General features: G+C 44.9%; 1 protein-coding gene across 1 annotated transcript in view; it reads left to right on the plus strand.

Annotated features, from left to right (window-relative positions):
- Window positions 1–21,133, plus strand: part of CHD6 (chromodomain helicase DNA binding protein 6) — a 219,429-nt gene that overhangs the window by 194,419 nt on the left and 3,877 nt on the right. Inside the window, exons 28-36 of the mRNA XM_011929036.1 lie at window positions 1,290–1,350; window positions 2,026–2,242; window positions 3,617–3,825; window positions 5,518–7,086; window positions 10,195–10,346; window positions 10,747–10,953; window positions 11,886–12,338; window positions 14,003–14,194; window positions 15,203–15,322. Coding sequence (XP_011784426.1) covers window positions 1,290–1,350; window positions 2,026–2,242; window positions 3,617–3,825; window positions 5,518–7,086; window positions 10,195–10,346; window positions 10,747–10,953; window positions 11,886–12,338; window positions 14,003–14,194; window positions 15,203–15,322 — 3,180 coding nt within the window. The remainder of the gene's footprint in view (window positions 1–1,289; window positions 1,351–2,025; window positions 2,243–3,616; window positions 3,826–5,517; window positions 7,087–10,194; window positions 10,347–10,746; window positions 10,954–11,885; window positions 12,339–14,002; window positions 14,195–15,202; window positions 15,323–21,133) is intronic.

Genomic DNA, 21,133 nt, shown 5'->3' on the forward strand with positions numbered 1-21,133 from the left:
GGGAGGCTGAGGCAGGGGAATGGTGGGAACCCGGAAGGCGGAGCTTGCAGCGAGCTGAGATCCGGCCCCTGCACTCCAGTCCAGGCAACAGAGCGAGACTCCGCCTCAAAAACAAAAAAAAAGAAAAGAAAATGGGCTCCTGTTCTTTGCGTGGTATCAGGGGCCCAAAGAGAGCATTTTGAATTTTCACTGTTGGCAGTTGTGGGTGTCTGCATTCCTACCACGCTAGGTTACTGGTCTCCCGTGTTGTGTATTCCAGGATGTGGCAAGTAAAGGACCAGAGAGTAAATACCTTGGGCTAGAAGGCCATATGTGGCTTCTGTTGCATATCCTTCCCCTTTTTTCACTCTTTAAAAATGTAAGAACCATTCTTAGCTTGAGGGCCACACAGAAAGTCTGCAGGCCGCAGTTTGCTGACCCTTCTCTTTGACCCTGTGCTCTAAAATAGGAAAGTCTTGAATCCTGAGGTTGTTCTGTACTGTCATTCAGGTCAAAAGATGCTAGTCAAAATATAATAAGTTTTAGTGTTGAAATTAGAGTCCAGTTGAAAAATAGCACAGTCACTTCTCTTACCCCTCAAATTCCCACCTGAATTATATATATAAGGAGTTTTTAAGGTTCCATTCCTGAGACCAAGAAGGGTTTGTGAAGGAATCCATTAAAGCAGTTTGACACATACACCGACTTGGGCAAGCTCAGTGCTTGTGATATTACTCCAGATTCACTTAGAGCTCAAGTCATGATTTTAATTTTAAATTCCTGGGGTTTTGCGCCATCAGGTTTCATGTCTGGAGCAGTAGTGTTTTATGAAAATAGTGTCTGTTGCTGTGAAGTAAGTTAACCATAATGAACACGAACATGACACTTTTTCACAGCAAAAGAACAGAAATGCAGGCACAACCTTTATGAAATGAAATGACGGTATTAAATTGCAAGTGATGATGGTAAGGCAAATATTTAAATTCACAACTAAAATAGTACTTGTAAAATGTAATTGCCAGAGAGTGTGCCAGGTCATCATTGCTCAGGCTGATTTTCTTACAGGCAGAAGCATTCCACATGGTTCCAGGAAAAGAAAAAAAAGGAAAAAGTTATTTTAAATAAACTGCTTTCTGGCTCTTTTAAGATTGTACAGAAGCAAGCTTTATCAGGTCCTACCTTGGTCTGAGTTGTTTGTGGGCAGGGGACATCTCTTATGCATGGTGCTTGCTTTTTCCATATCAAGACTCTCTGAGCTGGTTTCTTCTAAGCTGCAGTTTTGCTGATGGGATGGGTTTATTTATCCCTAGGAGAGTTCCAGTGATGGAGGTGATGGCATTTTTGGTGAAAAGAAGGATGACAGCCGGGCAGGTGAGACTATGTCCTTCTGAAGGCATAGGAAAGTAAGGTCCTATTTTGTTTGTTATCATGGAGTTTATATAGAATTAACATGTAGTTTTTTAAGGAGGCTCTTTTATAAAGCAAAATAAGTTGACCTTCATCAAACTCCCCTGGAGTCACACATGGAGGTTTAACATGGCTCTAGCTTCCTCTACCTGGCATTAAAATTTGAAAGTGAAGTAAATGTTAGTATCTTAAGTTAGAATAGGGTCTGAGAGGTAAAAAGGAATTGTGATGACATTGATTTTCTTTTTTTAAAGAAAGATTGGAGGGGTTGGTTTAGTTTGGTTTGGTTTTTGAATTTTCTGAATTCAGTCATGACAGGAGCTTTGGTAATTGGAAAGCCCAGGCAACAAAGGGTCTGCTCATTCCTGTGCTTTAGAGCAAAGTCCTCAGATCACTTCTGCCACCACAAAAGGTACTTCTGTGTTTGAGAGATAACAGAATTGACCACAACATAAGCTGTACCTAAGGCAAAATTGTAGCCCTTCCAGCCATGCCTAGCTCCTGGGCCAATTATTAAAACAGTAACTACTTTGAGTAAGTTATTGAGTCAGCTTTGTTTTTATTTAAACAAAACCAAAAGACAGTCATTCCTGTTTTAGTTCTGTTTGTAAATACTAATATCCTCACTGATGTTTGAAGCCCAGGATGGCTCCGACCCAGACAAATCGCCCTGGCCAGTTTCATCCGCCCTCACAGCTCGTCTCAGACGTCTGGTCACTGTTTACCAGCGCTGCAACCGCAAGGAACTGTGCCGGCCTGAAATTCTGGGACCAGGTAGCCAAGGATACTGGGTTCAGGAAGAGATGTTCAGGAGAACCTCAGAAATGGACCTCATCAACAAGGAAGCCCAAAAGAGGTAAAAGCCAGTGGCCAGAGGGGCATGCTCAGCCACCCACTGGGTAACGTTTTCAAAAGGTAAAGCTGGTAGCTTGGAGGGCGAGTATATTTCTGTTGTCTTGTGAAGTTAGGTTACCTCCAGAATTCATTACCTTCAGCCTTCAGTTGTGATGGTGTCATGGTGACGGGATTCTGATGAGGTCTAGGAACACCCTACCCTGTCTTTACAGTTTCCAGATTTTTGTGATTTTCTAACTTGACACTCTTCCCTAAATTAAACCCCAGTGTCTGGGGATGTGGTTTAGAAACACCACAGTGGAACGTGTCAGACTCTTTCAGACCCCCAAATTCTTTTAGTAACAAAGGGAACATTGAAGCTGTCTTATAGCTAAATCCTTATCAAGCCTTCCAGGGCAATAGATACCGTAAATACCAGAAGGTATCAACGAAGCTGCAATTCCTTGAGTCATATCTCTCTATCCTTCTGATGAAACATCCCATGAATTAAAAGAAGACTGCATAACAAATTCAGTTTCTTCTCTGTACTCCTGACTTACGAAATTTGATACTTCAGGGAATGTATTTCTTCCTTCTTACACATCTCTAAAGAGAAGAACCAGAGCCACTTCTTCTCTGCTTCTCACTGTTTCTCTGACCCCTCACCCTGTTACCCCCATGCCTAGCTAGACTCCCTCTGGATTGGAGAGCACCCTGCCCAGGAGCCCCACGTAAAGGCTATGGTGGTATATAATTATCCACCTCCCTTAAGTCATTGACTTACTCATATAGGATGTAAAGACTAGAGGACTTTGGTGTCCCAGAGAAAATAATTGTCATGGACAACCTACCTACATAAAACCACAAAGAAAAGCAGTATGAGGTGGGGAGGCAAGGGTTGTGTCACTGAAGCAGTCACTTCCCTTCGGGACACCAGTAAGATGAGGAGGTTGAATTTAATGGTCTGGAAGATCCCTCCAGGATTCTCTGCTTCTATATTGCCATACAAGAGGAAAAAAAAACAAGGCTAGACATTTAAGTATATATAGTATTTTTAAAATATTCATCTTCTACAGGCAGAAGTTAACTAGGTGATTCCTAAAATTGATGAATCAAGAGGTAGCAAGTGTATACCTGGTTTAGAAATAGGGAGGTAAATACCAGAAGAAAGAGCTGAAAGATTTAGAAGTGATTACCTTTTTGGGAGTAGGATAATAGGCTATTTTCATTATAAGCCTCTCAGCCCAGTTTAACTTAAATAAAAATAACAAAAGAGACAAACCAGCTCTGCCTCCTTTCTTGACTTTATGGGCTTTCATAGTAGGCTCTCAATAAGCAGTTATTGGCTTTAAAAAAGAAGAAAGAGCTCACTCTTCCTTTCTGATTAAATCTCAAGGTGGACTAGGAGAGAACAAGCAGACTTCTATAGAACAGTGTCTTCCTTTGGTGTTGTTTACGATCAAGAAAAGAAAACCTTTGACTGGACACAGTTCCGCATCATTTCCCGTTTGGACAAGAAGTCGGATGAGAGCCTGGAACAGTATTTTTATAGTTTTGTGGCCATGTGCCGGAATGTCTGTCGTCTACCCACATGGAAAGATGGCGGTGAGAAAACTGTCAGTATATTGTCAGATGATACAAGGAAGAAACACTCTGATTTTCAAATTGCAGAATTACTTTAGGTATACCTATTAAAACTAGAGTCCACATGAGGAATTTAGGTCAAGATGAGTGGGCTTTTAGAAATTCATAAACTTCTCGGCCGGGCGCGGTGGCTCAAGCCTGTAATCCCAGCACTTTGGGAGGCCGAGACGGGCGGATCACAAGGTCAGGAGATCGAGACCATCCTGGCTAACATGGTGAAACCCCGTCTCCACTAAAAAAATACAAAAAAATAGCCGGGCGAGGTGGCGGGCGCCTGTAGTCCCAGCTACTCGGGAGGCTGAGGCAGGAGAATGGCGTAAACCCGGGAGGCGGAGCTTGCAGTGAGCTGAGGTCCGGCCACTGCGCTCCAGCCTGGGCGACAGAGCGAGACTCCGTCTCAAAAAAAAAAAAAAAAAAAAAAAAAAGAAATTCATAAACTTCTAATTGGGTCCACCTCATAAAATAAAATCTCTCTCCCAAAATGATGTAACTTCAGTGAAAGTTGAAATTCAGCTTAAAACATCACAAATATTGAGATACTATTAACCGCTTTCTCCAAAGTATAAGGGTTTTTTTTTAAGTCATGTTCAGATTTATCCTACTCTGAACTTTGCACCTTCCTTAGATTAAATCTTAATAACTTGAAGTATTTCCTCACATGTCAACTTGTAACTATAGAAAGTAAGTGGCTATCATTTAAATATCCCCTGATCCAATAGAGAACCCTTTTGAAAAATGTCTTCCTGGTTGACACTTGCAATGCCTCCCTTTAGCCTTGTATTTGTAGATGGAGTTCCTCTGGGCCATGGGACAATATTTTAGGAAAGCTAAAGCAAACATTGAACCTACTCAGTGTGGGTTCAGGGCTGATGGCAGCACACACAAGACATCCCAGCCTTTGCCTCCTATGTGGCAGGGCTAAAGTGGTGTCATCCAAGCCAGGGAGCTGAATATATTGGAAAGATATGGACCTTGGAGTCACACTGACAAAACCTGGATTTAAATCCTGGTTCTGTCACCTGGAGCAAGGTAGTTTATCTGAGCCAATTTCCTTATCCTTGAAACAGGACAGGCATGATGATGGTATGGTGGGATTTTCATGAGAACTAAGTAACATGTATAAAGTACCTAGTGTAGAGTACAGTGGCATGATCACAGCTCACTATAGCCTCAAACTCCTGAGCTCCCAGATCCTCTTGCTTCTCAGCCTTCCAAACAGCCAGACTATGGGCACATGGTACCATGCCCAGATGATTTTTTTTATTTTTTGTATACTTGGCAGGGGGTCTCACTTTGTTGCCCGGGCTGGTCTTGAACTCCTGGCCTCAAGCTATCCTCTTAGCCTCTGCCTCTCAAAGTGCTGGGATTATAGGTGTGAACTACTACTATACTATGCCTGGCCTAGGACATACTTATTTAAAGAAAACTAATAGTATTTTCAGAACTGGAGTTTTTATGCTCTTCTGTCATACCCCTTGGGTCTGTCCTTCCATTCTTTTTTGGTTTCCTGTTTTAGCAAGGGCCCACACACCTAAATCTGCCATGCTGAGGAGCCAGAGAGCTAAACTCCAAGGCCAAAGATGCAGGGGCTCAGGTGGGCGGAAGTGTCTGAGGCCACCTTAAGTGATAGGCTTTATTTTCCTTTCTCTCCAGGTCCCCCAGATACCACCATCTACGTTGAACCCATCACTGAGGAACGTGCTGCAAGAACTCTGTACCGCATTGAACTGTTACGCAAAGTTCGAGAGCAAGTGCTTAAGTGCCCTCAGCTGCATGAACGCCTCCAGCTGTGCAGGCCCAGCCTCTACCTCCCAGTCTGGTGGGAGTGTGGGAAGCATGATCGAGACCTGCTCATCGGCACTGCCAAACATGGGCTGAACCGCACTGACTGTTACATCATGAACGACCCCCAGCTGTCCTTCCTGGATGCCTATAGAAACTATGCCCAGCATAAAAGATCTGACACCCAGGCACCAGGAAATCTCTGTTGTCTTTACCAGACCAACTCCAAATTATATGAATCTCTTACATATACTCAAATGAGTAGGACTTCAGAGTCCCTTGAAAATGAACCTGAGAATCTAGTGAAAGTAGAAAGCAGAGATGATCATCTCAGCCTGCCTGATGTGACTTGTGAAAACTTTATTTCTAAAGTTCAGGATGTCATTTCCATCAACCATGATGAAAGCCTGCTGCCTGAGTCCTTAGAGAGCATGATGTATGGTAAGAAGGTGCTCAGCCAAGAACCAGGCTCTTTTCGGGAGAGCCCAAGTACCAATACAGAATGTAGAAAAGATGTTATTACCATCTCAATAAGCAAAGATGGGAACTGCCAGCCTGGTGGCCATGAGGCAGAAATAGCTTCCCGCCCCACTTTTATGGGTAGCTTAGAAGCAGGAGGAGTAGCTCAAGCAAACATCAAAAATGGAAAACATTTGTTGATGTCTATTTCAAAGGAAGAGGAGCTCTGCTTCAGTGAGGCAGGACAGAGACCCGAAAGCATCAGCCAGCTGGAAGCCAAGTGTTTAGCTTCCCCTTCCTTGAATCCAGGAAATGAAAGTGGGTTTGTAGATATGTGCAGTCTTAGTGTCTGTGACTCCAAAAGAAATCTGTCATCAGATCAGCAATTAATTGATTTATTGGAAAACAAAAGCTTAGAAAGTAAATTGATTTTGAGTCAGAACCACAGTGATGAGGAGGAAGAGGAAGAAAACGAGGAAAACTTAGCCATGGCAGTAGGCATGGGGGAAAGGCCAGAGGTATTGCATCTCACAGAGCCCACTATTGACATCTCAAGGGAAAAGAACCAAGGCTTCCATGCAGATGAAACCAAGAAAGGAAGCTTAGAGGTGGCAAACCAGACTCCTGGACTACAGAGGGCTTTCTTGCCTCCAGCAGCCTGTCAATGCCACTGCAAACACATGGAGAGGTGGATGCATGGCCTTGAGAATGATGAATTTGAAATCGAGAAACCCAAGGCTTATATCCCAGATCTGTTCAAAAGCAAAACCAATACTATCGCCATGGAGGGTGAACCCACTGCTGTTCCATCAGAGCCGTTTAAAGTGAAGCATGAGCTTTTAAAAGAACCTTGGAAAGAAAGTGCAGAGGGGCAAAAAGTTTTCCCCACATATCCTCTCGAAGGAAGTGAACTCAAATCAGAAGACATGGATTTTGAGAATAAAGATGAGTATGATAGAGATGGAAACTGCCATAGTCAAGGTACAGTATGTAGGATCTTGTCGTATTTTGGATAAACTAGTTAATACATGACGGGGGGTTGGGTTTTGGGGGAGAGAGTGCTTCATATTTTTACAGCTTCTGAAACAGACCTGGCTGCCCTCACCAAAGGTCATAGGCCTTGGACTGAAAATTCAAATAGCTTAGTAACTGTGGTCATGTTGTAGAAAACTGAAGATCATAGACAATCATAGCACTTTGGCTGCCTCACCCATATAATTTGGGCAGGGGCTTGTGTGTTTTCATTCAATAGATGCTATGTATGGTGTTAAGGGGAAATAGTTTGTTCTTCCCCTAGATAAGGTGCTTCAAACTGGCTAAAGTGGAACAGCCTTGGGATGTTAGGAACTTGCAGTTTAATATGGGGGCAGTTAATTTTTCAGGAACTGAACAAAAAAATAAATTTGATCTTTATTAAGGTGGGCAAAAAAGCCATTTATTCATGTCGTTGTCAAAACTGTGTGACTTAAGGTCAGTGCATTTGGTTTAGATTCCTTTCAGTAACTCAAAAGAAAAGGTTTACAGCAATAAAGAAAATAGATTTGATCCTTTTAAATAGGGAGACCTTAGATAAGGGTTCAAGCTAGAAGGAATTTCAAAATGTTAAGAATCTAGGTGACCCTGAGATTCTATGGGCTTTGCAAGAATAGACATACAGTGATTAGGGATCGTGAGGAACAACAGCAACAAATGATTGTTAGCTGTAGTTTTAATTTTTTTCAGATCCAAGAAGGCCTATTAGGGTGAACAAAAAACCAAAAACAACTCCCTTCATGCCTGGTCCACTGTGATGCTGAGGGATGTAGACAGACACATCATCCCTTTCTGGGGCACTGATTTTATGTTAAAGAGGGAAAGAAAGGAGCTAAGCTAAGTCCCTCAAGTTATCTAGCTTTTTTTTTTTTTTTTTTTTTGAGACAGAGTCTTGCTCTGTCACCTAGGCTGGAGTGCAGTGGCACAATCTCAGCTCACTACAACCTCTGCCTCCTGGGTTCAACATCCGAAGCTGGGATTACAGGTGTGTGCCGTCACGTCCGACTAATTTTTGTATTTTTAATACAGATAGGGTTTCACCATGTTGGCCAGGCTGGTTTTGAACTTCTGGCTTCAAGCAATCCACTTGCCTCAGCCTCCCAAAGTGCTGGGATTATAGACGTGAACCACTGCACCCAGCCTCAAGTTATCTAGCTTTTTCTTTTTAAACTCCTTGGTTTTATTCAGAACTCTTGGGAAGAGTTCTGAACCCAAATTAAAATTTACACACTAGCCGAGATAAAAACTGAGATGCCAAATTGAAAGTAGCTTGATAGAATTGTAACCTCAGCCAAGCCAGAAGGAACCAGTCTGCAACTGTGTCTGATCCTCCTCACGGCAGGCCACGAAGCTTTGCTGCCATGTGTTGAATTATAAAACCCACATTGCTTTTTGAACCCTGTTGTGGGTAAAAATCAAATTATCGGTCCTTGGAAACCCAGGCAGTCAAGTGAGTACAAGGTACGGTTTAGAGGAGAAATTATGTTCCTGAACTAGTATCCTTTGATGGCAGCGTCAGCCTTGCTAAGTCAGAGTAGAGAAAGCAGTGACCTTAATAAGCTTTGGTGAGCATCATGTGCACGTGTGGGTGGGAATCCCTTTCACTGATGGTTTTTAAAGTGCTTCTGCAGACCTTGGAAGGGATCCTCCACACATACGAGGTATGGGACGGGTAAGGCAGAGAGAGTTAGCCCGCTTTCGAGACTAGAAATCTACAGTCCTGAAGGAGCAGTAATTAACTGGTACACCTGTCAGGGCCCAGGTCTCCTGGCTTTTTCCAGGTTTTCTCTCTCACATGATTTCACTTTTTAAAAAAAAACTTAAATTCAACTCCTCTGCTTAAAACCTTTCAGTGGTGGTCCCGCATTGAATCTAGAACAAAATCCAAATTCTCTATCCTGGCCTACAGGACTCAGCATGTTCTAGATGATTTCCACCCCTCTAGCCTCATCTTTGTACTTTTCACCTGGCCCTCACTTAGTTCCTAGCATGTCCACAATACCCTTCCCCATTGCCGCCTCATCTTCATGGGACTTCCCTCCTCTGAGAGACTCTCTAACAACCTACTGGAGTAGGTTCTTCCCTGTTGTTCCCTATCGTGGCACTTGGTTTCTTTCCCTTTATAGCACTTATCACAGCTTGTAATTTTAGTTGCTCTTTTATTGTCACTGCTTTCCTGGCTGTCTTCCCTCATAGGGCCGTAAGAACCTTGAGGGCCTGGGCCGTATCTGTCTGACTATCCTGAGTCTACCAGGCCTAGCAAGGCCCTGTTTTTCATGGTCAGGTCGCTGCAGTTCCCTAGGAGACTTGTTGCACATTCAAAAATGAAATATCCACATTTCAAAGCATGGATGCTCCTTGTCATTGAACCAAGAAAGAGGTCAACAACTTTTCCTGCCTTAGGTGTTTTGCCATTGTCTGTTCATTTCCTGTAAGTGGATCTTTGAAGATCTATTCATGTTGATGATAAACTTTCACCATTACTGAAGCTTGAAAGAATAAGTTGCATGTCCATTTCTTTCCGTAAGTGAAGTAATTGAAATGTTCTGAGTTTCTTGGCATCTTTTACATGAATCAGGTCTATCTGACATTTGTTGTAAGCTTCATGACTTTCATCCTTTCTCATATTAATCACCCTCTTGCTGTTCCATTTCATAGACTGTCCCTTCAAAGATCTCAGAGTATTAGAATATTCAGCTTTCCCTTGACCACTACACTCAGTGAGAAGCCTCTTTGTGATTAGTCATCCCCTTTCACTCTTGGATACACAAGAAAAATTTCCTTTCTCTTGTCTTCCTGTGTTGGGATGTGGATGCAAATGCTCACTAGAGGACTTGCCTTGGGAGCCCCAGAGCAGGATTTGCTTTTCTGGCTTAACTGATATGGTTCTCCTAGAAATAGAAGATAATATAATTAATATTCCATTTAAAATAAATTAGCACAGAATAAGCTAATTTAAAAAGAAAAAGGAAAAGATCAGAATATCCTAATCTCTCAGGTCACTATTATCTCACTACTACAATTAAGTGCCTGAGTAATTTTTTAACCTCTTCCCAGATTATCCAGGGAAGTACTCTGAAGAGGAGAGCAAGAGCTCAACATCGGGCATCGCAGGAGACATTGGGGATGAGCTACAGGAGGCTCGAGCTCCCACTATTGCTCAGCTGCTACAGGAGAAAACTCTCTATTCCTTCTCTGAGTGGCCAAAGGTACCCCAGAGCTTGCATTTCCCACCCCGCCCCAAAACCATTCTCAGCTTTGAATTGTTTTTAAACCTTTTAGAAATAGTTCTGAACAACAAACTCAGAAATGTTTAATACCTTTAAAAGGTATTAGTTATGTAGCATTTGAACATTAAAGATACATGCACTTAACTAATTCGACTGTAAGATGAAGGTGTCAGATTGTCCTCATATTTATAGTGCCATGGCTTTCATTTGTATTGTCTAAACTATGATTTTTATTTTAAGGCTTATAGAGTGAGTATGTTTGAGTGTGCTCTTTTCTTATCGACTCCTTCTGGTGAAAAGCTTGACCCTTGATCTCAAAGGATTTTGTGAGTTTAGGTAACTCGATCCTTATTCATCAGAGCTTTATCCTTTTTTCTAGGACCGCGTGATAATTAACCGCCTAGATAATATCTGCCACGTGGTGTTAAAGGGGAAGTGGCCCTCCAGCCAGCAGTATGAGCCCTCAGGCACACTGCCCACCCCGGTGTTAACCAGCAGTGCTGGTTCTCGAACCAGCCTCTCGGAGCCGGAAGCAGCAGAACACAGCTTCAGCAACGGCGCAGCATTGGCGGCCCAGATTCAGAAGGTGAGCTGGCAAGAATGGAGTGACCACAAAACAGAGACTGGTGGGCATGTTCTGCGTCTCAGTTGAGTTCATTCATTCAGCAAGTGTTTACTTAGTGGATAGGGGTTTGTTTTGCCAAGCCATTAGTGTTGATTGGGGAATTTATCCTGTATGTAGTGGAGAGCTAGTAAAAGTATTGGAGCAGGAGAAGGCATGATGAAAGCAGGGGTTTGCAGCTCACCTAGAGTGGTATATAGCTTGACTAGGAGGGCCAAGCAGGAAACTGGTAAAGAGAGGTTCTAGACCCCAGTTGGTTCAGAGTGGATACAAAGATGGGGGGAAGTGACAAAGATGACTCCATGACTAACAAATACATAAGGAAAGGGAAGCATGAACGGAACAGTGTGGTTGACCCTTAGAGTACTGAGCTAACAATGGAAGTTGATAGAAATTAGGGAAATCAAGGCAGGAGTGAGCATTTTGGTGGGGTGATGAGTTTTGAGATACATTATTAACATGCTGGTTCTCATGCTCAACTGCACATTGCAATCAGCTGGGGACCTTGAAAAGCTAATGATTCTGATTTAATCAGTCCAGAGTGTGTCCTGGGTACTGGGTTGTTTTAAACTTCCCAGATGATTCTGATGCACAGCTGAAGTTGAGCATTCCTGAATTATCATCTTGCAACACCAAATGTAGTTCATGGACTAGCAACCTTAGCAGCACCTGGAAACCTGTTAAAAAAGCAGACTCTCAGGCTCTACCTCAGACCCACTAAAGTAGAATCTGCATTTTAACAAGCTGTTCAGATTTGAGGAGGCCCGAGTTAGAAGAACTCCTAAAAAGATGATTGGAAATAATATGAGGCCTAGGGAAATCAGGCCTGGAGAAAGAGCTGGCATTCAGCCACTTGTGTGGCATTCAGACCTCTCTTGTTGTTTGTGTGTTCACAGGAGAGCTTCTTAGCTCCAGTATTCGCAAAGGATGAACAAAAGCACAGGCGTCCCTATGAGTTTGAGGTGGAGAGGGATGCAAAGGCTCGGGGCCTGGAGCAGTTCTCTGCCACCCACGGGCACACCCCTATCATCCTCAATGGCTGGCATGGGGAGTCAGCCATGGACCTCTCCTGCTCATCAGAGGGGTCCCCAGGAGCCACATCCCCTTTCCCAGTGAGCACCAGCACCCCTAAGATTGGGGCTATCAGTTCACTTCAGGGAGCCCTTGGCATGGACTTGTCTGGGATTCTGCAAGCTGGCCTGATCCATCCTGTGACCGGACAGATTGTCAATGGAAACCTCAGAAGAGATGATGCGGCCACGAGGAGGCGGAGGGGGAGGCGGAAACATGTTGAAGGAGGGATGGACCTCATCTTTTTGAAAGAGCAAACACTTCAGGCGGGAATCTTGGTGGGTATTGAGGTCATTAGATTAAAAACATTCACGTTTCTACACTGAGAAACAAATCCTTCTTCCTCAGACACAAAATAATTTGTGGATCTTTTATCTCTATTTCAGTTGTCCTGCTTTATTTTCTCTCATTATAAGATGCCCTCCATCCTCATCCTCTGTAGAACTAGATAGTTACTAACTCATTAATGGCGCTTAATCTGCTTACAGCCTGGAGAAATGAGCCAGGAGGTCTTGCCATTTCAAATAGGAACAACCCCGCTCCTCCAGGGTTTCAGAAGAGCCACTGTTGACGGCACGGCAGAGCAAGATGGCGGGGTTGAGTGTGCAGCGGCTTTTCTCCGGGGTAGTGAGGCTCTCCGAGACTGGGGTATGGGAGAAAGAACAGGAGTCAGGGCTACCTGAATGTGATCCTGGCTCTTCTGCTTGACGTACTGGGTGACATTCGGCTACAACTGAGCCTCACTTTGCTCCTCTATAAAGTGGGGCAACAGCATCTACCACGGAGGGTTGAAGATTCATGGAGATCATGCTAAGACAGTTTGTTCCAAACTCAAAGGAAATCATTTGCAAACAACAGAAAAGGTCAGGAACCATATACCTGGCCAAGAGAGATCCCTTTTATGCTTTGTTTGATGCTTAATGTTGTATTTTGGGTTTTCCCATTTACTGGATTTTGAGAATCCATTTTATGTTTTCTTATTTTAAAAGGAATAGTAATAGCTAGTACTTATTGAGTGCCTACTACTTGCCATGTTCAAGGCTTTACATGATTATCTTCTTTGTTCCTCACAACCACTCTGAAGATGGGCTTGTTATTCCCATTTTATAGATGAGGAAAATAAGGCTTTAAAGCATTAAATAATTTCCCCCAGATTATCCAGCTAGTAAATGACAAAGCAGAAAACCAAACCAAGGACCTTGTTCTCTAAGGGCTGAGAACTTTACTGCTAAGCCATATTGCTTGGGTTATGTCTTCCTCTTAGACTTCCAAAGTAATTTGGGAAGCTGAAGTGACACATCCTTTCCCTGCTCAATCCTGCAAGCTTTTAAAAGAAGTTCGTTACCTTTTTTAGATGTGCAACACCGTAGTTTCTCTATAATGATCATAGAATTCCAGTGGATTGACCAATAAAAATTTTCCCTCTTGTCCTCAGAGTATTTTTTTAATTTATTAATGCAAACACTTATTTAGCATTGACATTGTTACAGACCCCATTATAGGCTTTAGTAAAACAGAGGTAAGACAGGCATTCAAACTATAGAGGGTGAGTCAGTTGTGGTATGGCGTCTTCTTTACGTGAGAGAGCTAGGGACAGAGTGCTGTGGGGACTGGAGCTGGAGCAGTGAGTGCTGCCTGGGACAGTGGGCAGTGGTGACAGAGGAGGAAAACTGAATCCAGCAGTCAGGATGGAGTTAAAGTGTACCAAGTGGACAAGAGCGGGAGAGGAGCGCTCAGGTGAACGGAACACCAAATCACTTGCAAGAGCTTATGTGTGTGTGGGTCAGTGGTATGTGTAGGGTTCTAATTCAGGCACCCCAGCTGAGTAATATCAGGGTGGAAATAGATGGCGTGATTCAAATAACCCCTTACGTGTTTTCTTTTTTTAGAAACTAATTTTCATTCTGTCGTGATTATACATACTCGTTTTTCCTTCATCCAGGAAGTCCATGAAGACCCAGGGCAGGCCACCTTGAGCACCACACACCCTGAGGGGCCAGGGCCTGCCACCTCAGCTCCCGAGCCAGCCACGGCAGCCAGCAGCCAAGCCGAGAAAGCCATTCCCAGCAAGAGTCTGCTTGACTGGCTGAGGCAGCAGGCTGACTACTCCTTAGAAGTTCCTGGCTTTGGGACAGTAAGTGTTTGTTGGTGCTGCCTGAGATCACTGTTTACTTCCTGCTGACTTGTTGCTATTTTTGATGAAAGCATGCTGAGGGAAACCAGAAAGTTGGGAGCTATTTGGGAGAAATCTGTCAGCTGACAACATCATGTTAAAGGACTTTTGTTTTTAAGTTTAAATTTTGATTAAATTCTCCAGTAATAGAAATGATAGCCCATCTCAAAATACTATGCCAAAAAGTAGACATGCAAAATCCTAAGAGGACAGAACTTGTCCCCTGTCCCCACAAACATTGCCACACAGTATCATAAGCTCATAGAGAAATCTTCAGGTTGCATAAACTTGGCCACCTATGAAAATGTTCCTTTGTATTCTTTTCAAGTTAATACGTTACCATTTGTGGTGGCGGGGGGGGACTGTCCTTAGTTTTATGGTTACTCTGCTTTGGGACATTCCCTTCAAATCGCCTTACTGCCTTTGTCCTAAGTCCCTCAGACTAGACATTTTTGGGAGAGGACTCTTGAGCACAATGTCTTTTTTGGTTTTTCTCTTCTCACTTGCTCACCTACCCCACCAGCGTCTTTGTCCTGGATGCACCTAACTATTAAGATACCTATGTAGAGAGCACACAAGAAGAGAACACATTCACAGATGCTCACCCTCCAGAGACAGGCGAAACCAGCCAGGCAAGTAGCAGTGACGAGAGAATCCAAGGAAACGATCAAGAGGAAAAGGCCAGGGATTAACAGGGCCCTGGCAGCCTGGTGAATTGGCTCATGTGTTCTAGTCTGGAGCGCCGGGGGCCCACACAGCCTGTTTTCCAGCTTACTGTAGGAACTCTGGTGCTTCAGGAGAGAAAGCCTAGGTGAGGCCAGGTAGCTATTTCCTTTAGTTTAACCTGGCCAGCTCCTGTGCAGACAGCCATTGAAGAGAACAATAGCAAAACCAGTTGAAAAGCATCAGCCTCATCAGAAGAATCTGGGATAGCGTGTTTTGTAATGTTGGTCTCCGTTTTCATCCTAGAATTTTTCAGACAAACCAAAGCAGAGGAGGCCACGCTGTAAAGAACCTGGAAAATTAGATGTCAGCTCTCTGAGTGGGGAAGAGAGGGTTACTGCCGTCCCCAAGGAGCCAGGACTGAGGGTAAGGAAGAAGGCCACGTGAGTGTGGGGCCAGGAGGAGCATCCTGGTTGAGCCATGCCTTATACACTTGAGAGAAAGCCCCAGCTGGGAAGGGGTTCGCTGGGAGACATCTTTCAAGAGGACTAGAAGCCAGCACAGGAAGTTGATTAGCAGCAAGAAATGGTGCTGTGGCATTTTTGAGCACTCTGTGACTCCCAGTGGTCATTTGTTTTCAACCCTTACCTCCAGAATTGTTTGTTAAACCATTGCCAAAGCTTGGGTTTGTGTTTTGTTTCTCCTGTGTGTAGAGTTGCAAGGGGAAAGAAATTTTAACCTTTGTTAGTGAACAAAATTCATTATTGGAAGTTTTCATTTCCTAAATTAGGTTTTTATGGCTACCGTTTAAGACATTTCTTCCTAGTCCGGCCTCACTGGCAATGAAAAACAGCTGACTCTAAGCACTACCCTTTTCCTATTATAGCATCATGAGACTGGAAGGGACTTCAAAGACTTCTGCAGAATACTTCTAGTGTAACGAATCCGAGTTAATTATAGTTTACAGATTAGTACAAATTTGGACTACAAAAGTCATAACCTCTAGGGGGCGGTAACAACATTTCAAGTTGAAAATGTGTTGAGCTTGGGCAAATTATACATAAATGTGCTTTTAACCTCCTAAAAGCACTTTCTGCCCGAATAGGGAGCTTCTGAAGATCCTCATGGGGACTTCTGCCTTTCCCAGGTTGTTCCATAAACTCAAGCTTTCCTGAATGCCTTCTCTTAAGTACTCTGCCAGCTACATCTTTCCTGGAGTAGGAATTCCCTTCTCGGTGGGATTGCTTGAATGTGATTTCTTTTTATAGCTCCAAAAGACCGCCCACCCTAGTCATTGCCTCCTGGTGCAGAAAGAGGTTGGCATTTAATGTTCTCAGGGAACTTGTTCCAGAGTTTGTCACCTGGATTACCGCTGGTCTAGTAGCCCCCCCAGTGGCCATTGCTCATCTCCATCTGCTACCACAGCCCCTTTGGGGGGGGACTCGGACCCTAGACAGTTTGTCACGTTGCAGAAGCTACTCTTTTTTTCCCCTCTTGCTTTAGTCTCAGAAAATGTCCCTTCCACCCTTTTCTTAGGATTCTCTCCCCCACTTTCTTTCACCCGCAGCAGTATGAGTTGGTTCACCTTTGTTTGTGTTCCCTCTGTCTTTCCTCGCCCCTTCACACTGCCTCCCACCTTCTCCTTTTGTCTCAGCGCACGGTGTCTCAGATACGCCGTCAAGGGAAGACCTCCAGTTCTTGCTTTGTTGTAGTCTCCGAGCTCTTGCTTTAGAGATGTGTCAGGAAGAGCCACGTAGTTCCCCCTTGGCTTGCTTGTTTCTTTCTCCATGTCTAACAGTTTCCCTCATGTTCCTTGGAAACTAATGTTCATCCCTCCCTACAGATGCTGACCCTTTGCCAGAAAACCCATCTCTAAGCTGTTCTTGCAAGCCAGCCTCTTCCCAGAGATGTGTTAACCTCCTTTGTTAAATAAACACACTCCCTGCCTCGGAGGCCCTTTTCCTGCAGTAAGGCAAGAACAAGACCTCAGGCAGCTCAGCCTTCCCAACAGGGGCACCCGTGTGTCTCCTGCAGCTCCTCTCGGAACAGGGCCTTCTAGGGTGCACTGTACTCTTTTTCTTTGCCATGGATACTTAGTCTATTCAGGCTACCATAACAATACTGGGGGGCTTATGAGCAACAGAAATTTATTCCTCACAGTTCTGGAGACCCAAATATCCAAAGTCAAGGTACTGACAGGTCAAGGCACTGGCAGATTGGGTGTCTGGTGAGGCCCCATACCACATCATCCAGACAGATGTCTTCTCACCATCACTTCTCATCCATCAAGTCCTACTGTCTCTCTTTAGAAATACCAGCTGGTGGCTGGGGTGACTCCTCCACAGGACGTGGTTACAGCTGCCCTCTCGTGGAGGAAGGGACAGCCAGCTCTCATAAGGTCACCACTTCCGTTCATGAAGGCTCAGCCCCTGTGACCTAATCACCACCCTAAACCCCCTGCGTCCTATTACCATCACCTTGGGGCACAGGATTTCAACATAGGAATCTAAAGGGACACACACGTTTATAGCAGAAACCCTACTCCTCTTTTTAGAAATAGATTTAAATCTCTCAAGGAATTCCTCCTCCCTTGGTTCGAGCTCACATGGCCCTTCTGCCACATGCACTGTGGTTTGGATGGGTGGTGTCCACAGAATTATAGCACAGACTGCACGGAAGGTTGTGGGATTCAATTTTTAATGCCCAGTACCTAGTGGTTACTCATTAAATATATGTATACACACACATATACTTAATATAGTTTATATATGTAAGTTACATATGTATATATTGGTTTTACCTATATGTGTATAGTTTTGGGGTTTTGCTGGGCCATTTGACAGTAAGTTGCAGACATGACATATCACACATGCTAAATACTTTAGCATGCATCTCATAAAGAACGTTTTCCTGCATAATTATTGCTATTATTACATGTGCATATTAATAATACCTGTTATCTAGTCTATATTCATATTCCACCAGTTATCCTAAAAATGTCTTTAGAGCTGGTTTCTGTTGTGTTCTGGTTTGGTTTTAGGATTTTTAAATGAAGAGCCACACATCGCATTTCATTGTTAGGTCTCTTTTCACCCAGCACGTATTTGTTGGATGAATGTACTAACCTTCGGAGGAGAAAGGAAGCTCCGGTCACCACCTTCTTTTAACTCCACCCAGAGTTAAGTTTTAGAGTTGGAATAATGCTACCATGCATTGATGAGGATGTTCTTGGGCTGGATGCCTGTGCAAATTAGATAGAAAGCAGATTTGCCTCCAGTGTGCTTGAACATAAGGAAGCTCCTTTTCCTTGTTCTCTTTGCCCCCTCCGCAGGCCTTTCCTGGAAGGGGAAGCAGGTTTGCTCCCAGGGTATAATTACCAGGAGGGAGAGCTGCCAAAGCCCGCCTGGCCGCTGTGTGTGGTCACCGCGCTGCTGGGAGGGGCACCTGACTGGGGTGGGCAGCAGCTAGTGGCTGGGGTGACTCCTCCACAGGACGTGGTTAAAGCTGACTTCCTTTGCCAGCACTCTTGTTTTGCTGCAAATGAAGACCGTTCTCTTTATCCTTGGGGCCTTTCTGCTGCTACTCTCCACATCTAGAGGGAAAGAAAGATCAGCTTGTGCCTTCTAAGCAAGTTCTCATTTCTGAAAGGACCCACCATTCTCTCTACACCCATGGTTCTCAGCAAGGGCAGGGAAAGGATGCTTTTGACATCCCATATCCTGAGATTGCTATTTGCACTTACTGGGCCAGGGCCAAGGTGGCCCAAGGTCCTTTGGGGCATAGCCTGGTGCTAGATACCCTGAGGAGGGTCTCAAAGCATGTTAAAGAAGACCTGATTTGTAGCAGATTCCTTGAAAAGAAGAAGGAGGCACCATTCATCTAGTGCTGGGCTTGTTTTCTTCCTAACAGAAAGACTTCTGAGATGGAATATGCCCCCTCTCGCTGGAGAGTTTGGAGGGCACATTTGTGGATGTAAAAGAAGGATACTCCCCAGCATCTTTCTCTGCCTCTCGGTTGTGGGTAGGCTGCAGGAAGAGGGCTCAGAAAGGTATATGGTCAAGTTGTGGTTACCCTGGCTGAAGCACCCTGGGCTGTGGTGCCATGCCAGCAAGGGCCTGAGACTGCTGTGTAGACAGAGTGGCTGGCCCAGAATGAGGCGATTTGCACTGATGAGCTCAAGACAGACTGGTGAGAAATTACCCTTTAAGCCTGGCCCCGATCCATCAAGTCCTACTGTCTCTCTTTAGAAATAGGAACCAGCCAGGAATTGCTTCCCCAGTGATCCTCCCTAGAGCCAGAGGGGCAGTTGCCAGCCTAGCAGATTGCAAGTGGCAGGTCGTGCTGGGAAGAAGAGAGGGTGTGGTGTGCTGTGGAAAGAGGCCTGGGCTGGGAACCACGGGGCCTGTGTTCTCACCTGCTATGTCCCTGACCAACTGTACCCTGCCCACCCCCACCCCCACCCCCACTTGTGAAAACGAAGGGGACTAAATATAACAGTTTCAGGGATTTCTTCCAGCCCTGTGATGCAAACCAAGGCTTTTTGAGAAGAATTTTCTTAAAGTTGCCATCATAAAGCTTTTTTGTCTGTGATGAACTGGGGTATATATATATATATATTCTTGGGAAACTGAAGGACAGGTGTAGGAGTTCAAAAAATATTTCTGGGGACTCAGAAACATTCAGATATGCACGTTTTCACATACCTATGAATCTGTAAATTCTCTGTAAAGCAGGCATGATGATAGTACTGACTCCACAGGGCTGATTCACTGATTCGTTGAGACGCTGCTGGAGCCCTCCGTACAGTGCCTGACACATGATCAGTGCTTCCTCATGGCGTCTCGCACTCTTCTGCTGCTCATCCTCTTATCACCACTGCCTTCCCTGCTGCCTCCGACAGCCGTTCCCCTCGCTGCTGAGTGCCCACTGCCATGGGAGCCAACACAGTCCAACTGCTGCTCATTTGGGGCCCCCCACACACATGTGTCCTTACAGCCCATGAGAACCTGAAACCAGTGCCACCAACTAAGGTTACAGCTGCCCCTTAAATAAAAATCTGGTGGGTCTTCCAAGGATTTGCTTCTTTCATAGTTTATGGAGAAGAGAGGCAGTGAAAAAAATGGGAAATGCCAGGGCTGCCAAATTAAAGTTAAAAGTTGGTGCCCTTAGGCAGATTGTAAATAGATTTCTTAACTTCCCTCAGGCCTGGTGGCAGGTCTCAGCCCAGAGATATCCTCAGCTTCCCTGGCTTCTTTCTCTATGTTCTGTGGGGTTTTTTCGGTCATTCTGGTGTCTCTTGGTGAGACCCGCACCTCCTTTCTCGCCCCAAGAGTGTGCCCCATTGAGAGGTACAGCCAGATCCCTGCCTCTGATTTCCCACAGACAAGGAGGCTGTGGGCTGATGGAGCCTCAGCTGCTGCTTGTCACATCACCACCCCCGACTCGGCAGATTCTAGTGGAAGGGAAGGTATTCCAAAGGAGAATCCTGAAAAGGCCGCAGGTGCAGCCCGAGGAGTCGCCTCGGCAGCCCAGAGGCCTCACCCCTCACTGTTGAGCTCTCCCGCCTCTTGCTGCTCCATAGGCTCCACATTCCGGCCTTGATGGTGATCATTGACCTCAGTGGAATCCAGTTGAGGCTGGATTCCATTGAGGCTACTGTGAACATTTTGCTTCACCATTGCTGTAATCAAAGGGAAGGGGGTAAAACAGCTCTGACTTTGTAGCAGGAACCGTAAGAAGAAGGTGCCCAGGCAGTCAGGGAGGGTGCCCGCAGGGGAGGGCTTTGTCCTCACACTGTACACCTCCTCTGTGTGAGGAAACTCTGAGACTGCTCACTGTATAAGTACAGTTCACCTTTTTTAATACCATGGGCATGTACTACTTAATAAACTAGCTGATAGCAGTGAGGTGTGGAGGGCAATCAGAAGAGAGAAAGGCATGCAGTTCTCCAGGGGCGCAGGGCCTGCGGCAGTAAGTCCTGAAAGAAATCGCTCCCCATCTGTGGGGAAGAAATTCTGTCACTCTCTAGGGATTATAAATTCAGAGAAAGATCCATTGTAATTGCAGTGGTTTGTTTACACTCCAGGGACCAGGTTCCTGGCTGCATCCTCTCTGCCCTGCAGAGCTCCTGAGCTCCACTCTCAAGAAGAAGGGTGTGGGGCTGCAGCCTGCGCCTCCCTCTCCACGTGCTGCCTCCCGCTTGCTGATGCTGCTGAAGCGATCTGCCCTCCCCTGTGA

The sequence above is a fragment of the Colobus angolensis genome, unplaced genomic scaffold (genome assembly GCF_000951035.1).
Source record: "Colobus angolensis palliatus isolate OR3802 unplaced genomic scaffold, Cang.pa_1.0 Scaffold8, whole genome shotgun sequence".
Classification (NCBI taxonomy): Eukaryota; Metazoa; Chordata; class Mammalia; order Primates; family Cercopithecidae; genus Colobus; species Colobus angolensis.